The sequence below is a fragment of the Giraffa tippelskirchi genome, chromosome 7, assembly GCF_054371585.1.
Source record: "Giraffa tippelskirchi isolate mGirTip1 chromosome 7, T2T-mGirTip1v1.2.pri, whole genome shotgun sequence".
Lineage (NCBI taxonomy): Eukaryota > Metazoa > Chordata > Mammalia > Artiodactyla > Giraffidae > Giraffa > Giraffa tippelskirchi.
In genome coordinates this window covers 100,713,687-100,726,531 of record NC_137281.1, presented here as the reverse complement: position 1 = coordinate 100,726,531, position 12,845 = coordinate 100,713,687, and the positions used below count along the sequence as shown (strand labels likewise).

The window sequence follows — 12,845 nt, the reverse complement described above, 5'->3', positions numbered from 1 at the left end:
TCACAAAGAGTCAGACACGACTAAGCGACTGAACTTAACTGAGCTGAAAAGCTCTGCACAAGGTACTCTTCACGTCCTAATTACAAAAAGTCCTTTGTAATTTAATCCGAAATTTCTCTATTTTTTCCTTTTCTTTTTTTTTTTTTTGGCTGTGCTGCACAGCTTGCAGAAACTCAGTTGCCTGACCAGGGATTCAACCTGTGCCCTTGGCAGTGAAAGTACAGAGTACAAACCACTGGATGGCCAGGGAATTCTCTTCTATTTCTCCTAATGGCAATGAAAACCAGCTTGTTCTAATGCTGCATAAACTTAAAATCATCATGCTCCATACTTGCAAAGCACTATTTTCACCTGTCTTTCCTGTCTCCAGAGCAATGTTCCTTCATTAAATAATCATACACATGGTGTGCACTACACTGACAGTAGCTTTCCTCTTGGTTCCTGCAGCCAGCCCTTTAATCATTCTGGGGTATGTGGGGTTTTCCTCTGAAGCCTCTCCAGGTTCCTAACATCCTTAAACTGGAGTCCAGGACTGGAGAATATGTTCACCAAAGAATCTGTAACACAAACACACAGGCACGCATGCACATCAACACACACACACTCACTGCCCTCCATCCTGGCCCCTGCCAGGGCTCTTTGAGGGTAAGCAATGGATGGTCTTTGTGTGTTGTGTGATGTTCAGCATATTATGGACATGTAAACAACAACAAACACAATCACAGTGCTACTAGAATTTCAGTTTTGAATTTGGTAGTTGTGGGGAGGAAATCTCTGCTCACTCACACAGTTTTTCTTGTGGAAAAGCTACAGGCATTTTAGGCATTGTGTTTTAGCCAAATAACAAAAGCACTTTAAAATAAAGATTCCCAGGAGTATAGAAGCAATCACGTCCCACAAGGGCTGGGCGGTTTTTTTGTTCCTGGCTGGCTTTCTGTTGACTCAGTCTGCACTTGTTTTGACAGCAACTCACAGTCCTTGGTGGGTAAAGCTGAGCTAATGCTCTTCATGGAAATTTTTACAAACACATAATCACCCAAACACAATATGCTTGAGCAGAAGACTCTCGCTCCAACAGATGTTCCTGACCAGGAGGAAAGGAGGGAAGTTCATTTTCCAAGTGGAGCATGCTGGTCCCAGAAGTGAGCACAACAGATTCAAAGAAGAGATTTTCAAACCTAGTTCAGCTCTTAGAAAGAAGCACGAGCCTTGCTTCTCTTGTACTGTGATAGTGATAATCACAACCCAAGCCACAGCACTCATGACCTCATTTACTCAACTTCTAGTTGCCAAGCCCTAGACTGAGTACTTCACATCATTATTCTTTCCTCCTCACAGTAACTCCAGCTAAAAACACTAAGACTCAGAGAGGTTAAGTTATCTGTCTGAAGTAAGCCAGCTAGTAAGTGGCTGTGCCTGAATTCAAATCCAGTTCTAACTTCAAGAGTGCTCAGTCACTCGTAGTGTCTGACTCTTTGTGACCCTGTGGACTGTAGCTCACCAGGTTACTCTGTCCATGGAACTCTCCAGGCAAGAATACTGGAGTGGATTCCCATGTCCTTCTTCAATACATTGAATGGGGGTACCCAAATCTGAAGTCTGTATATAATTCATCTACAAGTAAGGTTATGGCAAAATCAACAGGAAGTGAATTGCTCTGATGGATAACACATTGATTGCTCAATCTCTTGGGAAATATGGTATCATCTGCATGGAGGATATGATTCGTGACATCTATAGGTTGAAAAATGTTTCAAAGAAGCAAGCAGCTTCCTGTGACCCTTTAAATTGTCTTCTCCATGAGGAGGAATGCAGAAAAAGACCATCCATTTTGTAGAAGGTGGAGATGCTGGCAACAGGGAAGACTAGATCAACAGGCTTATTAGAAGGATGAACTAAGGTATCTACCATAATTATTTTTGCAATCTAGTCAGCTAATAAACAATGATTGCTTTCAAATTGAAAAAAAAAATGGACCGCTGATGTCCATTACCCCATGACTCTGATGTCAAATCAGATAGTATAATCCCCTGCCAATCCCCATTCACCATAACCTTTTCTCTCCCTCTCTTTCCCATCATCAATTTTCCTTCTCTTCTTTTTACTATATACCTCTTTTTATATTTTTATAAAAGAATATGAACTTTGCATTCAAATGATTCTGCATTCAAATCCAAGACTCATTTTCTTGCTGTGTGACTTTGGGGAGATCATGTAATCTCTTTAAGCCTAAATTTCCCAAACTACAGAAAGAGAATAAAATCTTCTCCATTCCAGGTTGCTGAAAGGATGGAAACAGATAATATGTAGAAAGAGAGGACCAGGTCACTAGTAGACTAAATGAGAACTGTTTAATGTTGAGAGTCAGTGAGGCTTGGTAGACACGACATACAATTTAGAGCTGGACTGTCTTGGGTTTGAATCCTCGCTTCACTATTTATTTACTGGCTAAGTGACTCAGGCAAGCCTTGTAACCTTTCATGCCTCAGTTTCCTTATCTATAAAATGAAGCAAAAATATACGTTTGATAGATTTTTGGGGAGAGAGTCAAATGAAATGATAAACATTTAGGATCTATAGATAATTAACAAGGAAGCTGCCTCTCAGCAGAACTTATAGTTGACTTGCTCTCTACAGGCTCATATTCGTTGACTCCTGATCTATGTGTTTAAGTGCGTCACCATTAAGGACTGGGCGGTGCTAAAGCACTAAGGGATTTTAATCTTGAACTTATTTTTTAAGGCTGTAACATAAGCATAAAGAGAGGAGGTAGAATGACACAATGCAATGCAAAGACCACCAGAGCAAGCAAGGTTCTAGTTCTGCTTGGGCATTAACTGCCTGTATAAGCCTATGTTAGTTATACATTGTATCTGGAACATAAGAGGGTTGGCCTAGAAGATGCGTCTTGTCTGAAAACATTTTTGATTGTCATAATTGGGACTACTACCAGCATCTAGAGAGTAGAGGCCAGTGACACTGCTAAAGATCCTACAGTGCCCAGGACAGATTCCTCACAACAAAGAATTACACAGCCAGAATGTCAATATTGCTGAGGTTGGGAAAGCCTGGCCTGGATGACTGCTAGGTTCCCTTCAAGCTCTAACACTCTAAAAGACCATGAGGAGGAGGCAGCACCAACACCAAATAGGTGACTTCTCCTTATGATGTTGCTTAAAATCCCCCTAAGACCAGTAGGGAAAATTTCAACACAGATATCTGGATATTTTGAAATTAGTGCTGTATTTCTGAGGGTGATGACAGTCCTTCCTTCATAAAAGGAGGTACACTCCTCCAGGGACTTGGTCCCCTACTCTTTGCGGTTAGAATCAATGTTTTCAAAGCCGTAAGAGTCCTTTGGGGCAAGAAAATTATTTACATGAGTCTGAATCAAGGTCAGATTACAAACCACAGCAGAGGTGAAACTCAAGTATTCAATACATTATGCTAAGTGAAGTAAGCCAGACTCAAAAGGCTACCTACTATTATATTACACTTATACAGCATTATGAAGCAGATAAAACTGTAGGGAAGAAAATATTGCCAGGGGATAGGTGGTTAAGGAGAACAGTTTGACTACAAAGAGACATGGAAGATTTGGGGGATGATGCACTATTTTATATACTTACTGTAGTGTAAGCTGTACAACTATATGTGCTTGTCAAAACTCATAGAATTGTACACTGTACACTAAATGGTGACATATCAAAATTATACTTCAATAAGACTGGTCTCTCGCCCCCCCCTCATCCCCCAAAATATGGTCAGAAAGACAGTAGAAAGGATAGCTGTATTTTGGGAGAGGAAGAACCAGATGACATATAAACTCTTTCCTATGCCAAGTCCTATTTTATAACAATCTGCCTCTCCTAACCCTGGTGACCTCAGAGCCATACTGATTAGGATTAAAAGTCTGAGCTCCAATCTCTGTCAGAGATGAATCCCTCCAAACAAATCAGGTGGATCTGAGTGTTGACAACATTCTGGAAACTCTGGCTCTTCTCCAGCCTGTGACAGAGATTCCTTTCCTTCCCTCTCATATACTACCCAATGAATGCCTTAGACTTTTAGTAAACAAGCCAGAATAAATTTCAGGAGGCACTGGTTTTATCTCTCTGCACAGGCTTCCTGTCCAAATCCCATTTGATCTTTCCACTGAATTTCAAATCAGGCAACAGAAGAGGAATCATATTTATGAATTCCCCTCCTCTATGGGCTTCTGGGTTTCCACTACATAATTTTTACACACTTAAGCTACATAAATACAAAATATGAGCCTCAAAACAAAATTATACCTGTACACTGTACACTAAATGGTGATTTTTGTTTTGTTTACATATACTTCCCAGATTATCTATCAAATGTTACACAAAATAGTTAATGTTTCTTATGTATAGAACAGTCTTAGGTATGCTATAGCCAAGAAGAATGGAAGGAGCCATTGGAATGCTCACACTTTCTCCTCGAGACCACTGTCTTCGATGCCACAGATACAGTCACAACTGTAAACTGCTTTAGGAGTACCATCCTCTTATTTAAGAGTCAGTTCCCTTCCTGGCTCTTCTTGGAGGATCTCAGTGGAACAATATGAACACCAGTAAACCAGTTACCTCATACATGCTTAAATATTGGTAAAAAAAAGTCCAGGGCCACAAGACAAGCCTGGATCTGCAAGAGCCCTCATCCTCCAAAGGACAGAGAAGGCTTTGTCGAGGCCAGGTAATACCCACACTGCACCTGCTAAGCATTTACGGCAAATAAATTGTGACTACAAAAGTGAGGTGCTCATATTATAACAGAAGGGACCAACGAAAATAACAAATCCCACAGTGGTCTAGGGTCTTGTTTCCACGTGGTCCCCTCAAACGGGAAGGATTGGGAATTATACTTCCATGGTTTACATCTAACCAATCATCTTCAGAAGTCTGCACTAGCAGAAAAATCAGTACCGGCAGACCTCAGAGATGTTACAGGTCTGGCTCCAGACAAACAAATAAAGTAAATAATTGCACCAAAGGCAGTCACATGAATTTTTTGGTTTCCAAGTGCATACCAAAGACATATTTACACATATTGCTGTCTAGTAAGTACAATAGCAGTATGTTTATAAGCAAATCTTAATTAGAAAATTCTTTAAGACTAAAAAATGCTAACCATCATCTGAGCCTTCAGTGAGTCATAGTGGCGACATAACCAGAGATAACCATAAAAATGGAATATAATAAAAAAAATTTAAATATTATGAGAATTACCAAAATGTCACACAGAGACATGAAGTGAATAAATGCTATGGAAAATGGCACAGACAGACTTACTCGATGCAGACTTGCCACAAATAGTCAATTTGTAAATAATGCAGTATCTATTAAGTGCAATAATACCAAACGTCATAAAATAAGGTATGCCTATGCTGTCCTCTAAATCACTCAAACTTGATAACATGGTTTCTTTAGCATAATTAGGGAAAGTTTCACAAAGGACTGAAACACTTAGCAGAAAACACACTTTGGCTTTTTATTCAAAGGCATATAGACTGATAGGCAATGGTTGTCTAGGGCTCCTCCACAAATATATCCATTTTCAATACTTTTTCCTAAGAACATATTCCTCTAGTATTCTCTTTCTTGTGTAAGAAAGAACATATGAAAAGCCAAAGAAATTATTTTTCTTACTTTAGAAATGACCCTGGCGGCTGCTAGGATAAGAGCTACTGTCTATGGTCAGAAGTGAATCAGGCAAGGCTTGCTCATCAGAGGGACCAAATGCATGACCTCTGACAGTGCTCCAACCAGGACAATGCTGCTGCTTCACAGAATCAGAAGTCCTGTGTAGACCCCCTTGACCAGACCTGCTGCCTCAGAAATGTGTAGGAAAGCTAAGCAGCAGGAAGGATGACCAACAGTGTTAGCCAGAAAAGGCTTGGCTCATCCTCTCAGTCATCAGGAGATCTGCTGCAGACAATACTTCCCAAACCAAAACATCATTATTTTCTGACCAACCTACCATAAGTAAGAAATAGCTAGGGCCAGATTACATGTTAATTTCCCAATAATTATCCAGTTATAAGGACCTGGGGAAAGTGAAGGAAAATGACATTACCACATCCTGAGAGGCATTCTGCGGATCCTCTGGGTTGACTGACCAGTAGCAGTAATCAAAGCCAAATGCCACAACCTTCTCCCGGGAGTCGCCAAAGCCATTAGGTCGACCGTCCACCTAAAATTAAACACAGGATCTAGTATCTTCTCTACTGTAATATCAGAATCAAATCAGAGACACTTGATTCCTCTGCTTGTAGATAGAGATACCTGGACTGATCATGAGAACCTTTATGATATCTACCTGAAAAGGGGGAAAAAAGTAACCTTTGTCTTCATCTTGTTAGGTACAATGAAGCACCACAGAATTAAATGTCGATCATATTATCACATATCTACATACAAACCAGCCCTGTGAGGCATAAGACCGCTTGGGAGAAAAAAAACCTCTCCTTCCCTGGGCCTCTTCTTCTTACTATCATTTCTTCTCTGAGTACTTCTGTAGAATATACCAGTAGCTCATGAGTAATTCAGTCCCTGGGCCTGACAGGCTCTGTCAACCTAGAGCTTTCACAGAGGTCCCTGGGGTATCCAATCCCAGAGAGCATGTTGGACAGAAGAGCTGGGCCCAATCCAACTGCTCGGGGTAGAAGAAGGCAGAGCCAAAGCCTGCAATTTTACCGACCTCCAGGTACTGGGGAGAGTGGCATTATTCACAGAAATGCCTATCTTATTACTTAATATTTAGATTCTGGACAGGGAGAAACAATCCCTTGAACTGGGTACTAAAACCCACAGTAGAATGATGCTGACAGAATGATGAAGAGATTCTGAGTAGATAACTGGACTTAGAAAAGAGGATAGCTGGCCAGCGAGGTGAGCAGGGGGCAGATTAGAGTGTGATCTTGGCCAGGATTTATTCTTAAGAACCAAAACTATAAGCTCTCAGAACAAAGCAGCTGAAGTGATTAGGCAACAGAGATGTAAATAAGAGACAGGAGAGAATGAAAGGTCTTTTGTCCCCGGGGAGCTCCTGTTAAAAGTCTGGCAGGTTTCTCTCTCAGCAGAGAGCTACCGACAAGAGGAAATGGATCACGTCATGGGAGGAACACAAGAGTGGATGTGGCTGGGGGGACTGGGGTCCAGAAAATCCTCCTCCTGCAAGTCAGCTTCCTCAGCTCTCAGGAATGTCAAGTACCACCTGCAAGCTGACCACAGCGGCATTCACATGGCTGGCTTCCCTGTCCTCCACTCCTCAAGGCTCAGAAAGAAAAAATCCCTTCCACTTCCTCTGGCCTGGGAAAAGGAAGAATGGGATGGAGGAAATAAGCCAGAGGAAGTAGTAAGGATGAGGAAGGAAGTTGCCAGTGTCTGTCCAGTTGTGGCTCAAAGATCAGTCAAATCTATGGAAGAGTATTTACAGCAAGACTTGGGCTAGTGCCCAACTCTCTTCTGGGATCTAAAGTCTTTCCTTGGCCTCACTATGGCTAAAAATGAGTTCTGTATTAGCAGATGCATACTAAAACCCCTGCTAATGCTTCTCGATGAAGTGATATCCAATAAGAGGATTGAGCCAAAGTCTAATAGGAGGTCAGGTGAGTTAAACATATGCACAAATTGTCCCCAACATGATTTAAGCTGGCCATGTGTTCACTTTCAAAATATCTACTACTGACCAGTTTCCAAAATAGCTGTACCCCATTTGGTAGAACTTGGGTTGCAGTAACTACATCCCTGGAACTTCTTCCCTGTTACATTTTTATCTTTGCTTTGTGGTTGGTCAAAGCTCTTCCCACAATTCCCCTTATATGTCCTTTCCTCTTCCACTCCCCCTCTCTAAATACACCACATACACATCTTCACCCCAGAGGTCACTGTAATTAATACTAGCTCTTCAGGAGAAAGAAAAAGGAAAACAATTTTAGGCTTACCTTTAAATTTCTGATTTTTGCCACTTTGCCATTAACTTCCACAATAATTTTTCCTCCTTCTTTGATTTCCCTAGAAGCAAGACACAAACCCAGATGAGAGGAAATGTTGCTTTTTAAAATTAATCAGGAAAAGAGCAGCTATTGGGAGCAGCACTATTGGGACAAAATGTTTCCCTACTGCTATCTCCACAACTGGGGTGTCTGAAGCAGTACCTGAGCTGGCATGCTTCTTTGGATTGTTAGAATTTGGCTTGGGAACAGTGAAGAGTCACTGTTATTGGGTACCCTCTATGTGCTAAGCATTGTATTAAGTACAGTATACATTATACTTCATCCTATGTTATCCTCTTAGCACACCCTCCTGACATAGCTTCCTGACAGATCTCTTTTTTCATAAATGGAAGACGAAGGCTGAGAAAAATTATGTAACTTGTCCAAGGTCACATAGCGAGCAGTGGCAGAGACAGAATTTAAACCCAGATCTGTCTAACCACAAAGCCATATGCCTCAGAAATCAGGCTTGGGAAACCCTGAGAGTATCCTCAGCTCAGCACACAGCATGGCATCATTTCTCATTTTCTCTGATATTTTGAGTACAGAAAATAATGAAAAAGATTTCAGAGTCCTCTCTGTTGAGACCTGAGAACATATTTCCTAAATCCTTTCCTTATATTATCTTCTTAAGTCAGAATAACAGCCAAGATCCTTCAGGATCTTCCTAAATTGTAGTTATGTAGTAACACTTCTAACAACCAACCAACCCCTATATTCACTTTAAGAGGCTTAATCCAAATGATTCATATGCCTGAACCCCAAAATGAATGGAATACACTCCATTCTAGATATGAAATCTTTTTTCACAACATAAAGAGCTTTAGCTAAAGTGCTTAAGGCCAGGGACTTCCTGGTGGTCCAGAGGTTAGGAATCTGCCTTCCAATGCAGGGGGATGTGGGTTCAATCCCTGGTCTGGGAAGATTCCACATGCTGTGGGGAAACTACTGAGCCCATGTGCCTCACTTAAGACCTGACACAGCCAAACAAATAAATATTTTAAAATAAAGTGCTCAAGGCCAGAATATTAATAGATGGGAGTTAACTCACTGGCACTTTCTATTACAGTGAAAACTATCAATTAAATTATTACTGGCCTGGGACCTGAAAGTTGAGAAAATATGTTCAGTGTAATTTTTATCCTCCCTCAGGGTTCCCAGGACGTGGCCTTGAGGACTTAGGGGGAGGGAATGGCAAGGGATACACAGTGAGACAGGGGTGTTTAGATTTAAGATTTTTTTTTTAAATAGTGCATTTGGAATAAAGTCCTGGAAAACAACTTCCTTCTCCCAGGTGATGGCATTCTTGTTACTTAAATTTCCTCAAGGCCCTGATGCTCTTTCTTTCACATTTCATACTAGACAGAACTTAAGGCAGTAAGGATATACTTTGTCACCCAGGGTTATAAAACTGCATCCCCTGCCCCTAGCTCTCCTAAAGAAAATCTTTCAGTTTTGGTGTTAAGATCATTTTTTTTCCCCTTCTGCATTTACAAGTACGTTTTATTCTCCTTTTACCTACTATAAAATACACAGGCTATAGTAAAATTGAGCAGGGAAGGCAATGGCACCCCACTCGAGTACACTTGCCTGGAAAATCCCATGGACAGAAGAGCCTGGTAGGCTGCAGTCCATGGGTCGCTGAGAGTCGGCCATGACTAAGTGACTTCACTTTCACTTTTCACTTTCATGCACTGGAGAAGGAAATGGCAACCCACTCCAGTGTTCTTGCCTGGAGAATCCCAGGGATGGGGGAGCCTGGTGGGCTGCCGTCTGCGGGGTCGCACAGAGTTGGACACAACTGAAGCGACTTAGTGGCAGCAGCAGCTGCCACTGCTACTAAATTGAGCAACAAAGAAAGTAAGGGGGAAAAGTTTTGCAAATCTATTTAATCTAATTTTTTTAAGTCAGCCCTTTCTAAAGGATTCACGTAGGACTCTAGCATAAAGCAGCCAAAATAAAAAAGAGTCTTGAACTTGACCTCTTGACAAAAGGATATGACACTATAGTTGGTGAGATGCCACCTCTTCCCTGCCTGGCCCACTGCCATTGGTAACCTAGTGGTTCCAAAATATTCTAAAACAAAATGAAGACAAATTAAAGTTGAGCAGAAGAGAAAGAAAGAACACCAACCTCAACAGGGCAGCTGACTGCACCGAGTTCAGAGAAGTCTGCTGTGGCTACCACCACTTGCCTCTGGGGCCGGAATTCTACCAATAGGCATTCATTCCTTACGGTTAAAGGTTTTCCACTGGAATAAATCCTCAGTTACACGTTGACTCCTAGGACAGTTTCTCAAAGTGTGGTCCACAGGCTTCACTCATCAGAATTACAGGAGGTGGCGGAGCTAGTCAATTTGAATTCTTAACAAATTGTATTATAACAAGCTCCCCAGGTGAACAGTATATATCCTATAATTTGAGAATCACTGTCTTAGAAAATAGCCAAGCCATTTCCACTTGGTATCTACTCATTTATAAAACTTAAAAAGACAGCTAAGAACAAGGAGAAGTAAAAACAGCTGTTAAAAATTATATAGCTAACACTTTATCAGACACTTAAAAGCAGCCAGGCTCTGTTCTAAGCATTTTTAATGTATCCTTTCATTTAATCTTCATAAAAAAACATTGAAGTAGTTATACTATCTCACAGATTTAAAAAGAAGAGCACATAAAGGGAATATAGTTCATGATAATCACCTTTTTGCAAGGGCCGCGGAAAGTGTTCCAGAGCCTACAGTATTGGCCAATATGTTCTGTTAATGATGAATGATTTGGGACAAACAAGCGGCAGCGTCTTACAATGAGACACAGATTTTCTGATTATGGGAAACAACTGTGTGGTAAAAGGGAGCGCACTAAAACCGTTCTCCATATTATCATTTTATTGATGGTCTGTACTAGTCCTACTGAGCAAACCACAGGCATTTGAGAAAGAAGTGCAATTTTTCTGTAATCTCAGGAAGGAGCAGCTTGGTCTGGTGAATGGAATCCTGGCTTTACCTACTTTTAGATCTTTAACAAGACCATTTTTTAATCTGGAAAAATAAAAAATGGAAGCTTGAGCTCTAAGATTTATTTCCAAGTACCACATAAGATTCAATGACTTTGTTAACTGAATCTGTGCTGATTACTTTTTTGAAGGCTGGGACAAATCACATAATCAGTAAATAGCCTGGGACAAATCACATAATCAGTAAATAGCCTATGTTGAGATGAGCCTCAGCAAAGGTGGTGGAAGTTAACAAACCCTGGAATATAGTGTGGTGAGAAGAGGGGAATAGTTTGGACTTCTTAGCTGGGGTCACTCTGGGTTTATTCATCCCCGCTCCTGAATCTTCAGCAGGCTCTAATCCTCTCATACCTGGGTAACTGCAGTCTTGCCCTCCTACCCCTTGCTGCTCAAGGCTCTTAACCTGAGCTAAAAGTTAATAAGCTTTTCAGACTTCCCTGGTGGTCAGTGGTTGAGAACCTGCCTGCCAATGCAGGCGATGCAGGTTCGAGTCCTGGTTCGGGAAGATTCAACAGGCCGTGGAGGAACTAAGCCTGTGCACCACAACTACTGAGCCTGCGCTCTAGAGCCCATGCTCCAAAGCATAATAAACCACCTCAATAAGAAACCCACTGGCCGCAACTAGAGAAAGCCCACTCACAATAGTGAAGACCCAGGACGGCCAAAATAATAATAAATAAAATTTATTAAAAAGTTAATAAGCTTTTGTGCCCTTCTTTTCCCTTCACTTTTGTTTGACATGTTATTCTCTCCTGTGGCTGCCAAACTCTTGCCAACTCTTCATTGTAGCATGTGGGATCTAGTTCCGGACCAGGGATCGAAATCAAACCCCTTGCATTAGGAATGCAGGGTTTTAGCCACTGGACCACCAGTGAAGTTTCCATTGTACCACTTCTGTCTTTTCCTACTTTTTTGTTCCTTTCCCTTATCACACTGCTCTCATTATTCTGTCAACTGTATGACTTTTCAAGCCAATCACCTCTAGTCAGGACAAACATAGACCCTGCTGTGCTGTGTGCTGTGCTTAGTCGCTCAGTGAACTTGTCCAACTCTTTGTGACCCCATGGACCGCAGCCCACCAAGCTCCTCTGTCCATGGGATTCTCAAGGCAAGAATACTGGAGTGAGTTGTCAAGCTCTCCTCAAGTGGATCTTCCCAACCCAAGGATCGAACCCCGGTCTCCCACATTGCAGGCAGATTCTTTACCATATGAGCCAGCAGGAAGCCCTGCTCCTGCTAGAACTGAATTTTGTTCTGAGAGACAATGTCTTTTTCTGACCGTTCTGTCCAATTTTCAAGCCATCTTGTGTCCTGGAAATTTTTAAACCTCCCAAATAGTTCCAATATGTGCCTTCAGGTCCCAAACCACATTCTGCCAGGTTTATCTCCTACCACTCACCTCCCTCCACACAGCCTCTCCTCAAAAGCCCAAAACTTTTGTTTCTTAAGAGCCTAAGTACTTTGCTCGGTGTTCTCACAGAATGCTCTCTACACCTCCTCCACCTGTCAGCAAACCAACAACTCTTTCAAAAGTGTTTGGGTTCAAACACCAAGCCTTCTGTGAAGCCTTCCCTGACTTTCCAAACATGTGAGTGGAAAAATCAGTAAGAAGGAAAAGAAATTATGGACCCTGGATGCCTCAACAGCTGAGGAGTGTAGGATCAGATTCCCGCATGAAAAAATGGGAACTGGCTACGCTGAGGGAAGGGCTTAGAATGACTTCCCCCTGCTTCACACTTCTGAAGTCGCCCACAGAACGAAACCACGATCTCTCTGAGCCTCAATTTCCCTCTTATGCCTTACAACCTGCTTT

The 12,845-nt window shown here is 41.7% G+C and overlaps 1 protein-coding gene across 2 annotated transcripts in view; it reads right to left on the bottom strand.

Annotated features, from left to right (window-relative positions):
- STARD9 (StAR related lipid transfer domain containing 9) overlaps nucleotides 1–12,845 on the bottom strand; it is a 118,667-nt gene that overhangs the window by 104,871 nt on the left and 951 nt on the right. For both annotated transcript variants that reach the window (XM_081507835.1, XM_081507837.1), the window contains exons 2-3: nucleotides 7,970–8,039; nucleotides 6,100–6,216 (exon numbers count right to left, since the gene is read on the bottom strand). In XM_081507835.1, coding sequence (XP_081363961.1) covers nucleotides 6,100–6,216; nucleotides 7,970–8,039 — 187 coding nt within the window. The remainder of the gene's footprint in view (nucleotides 1–6,099; nucleotides 6,217–7,969; nucleotides 8,040–12,845) is intronic.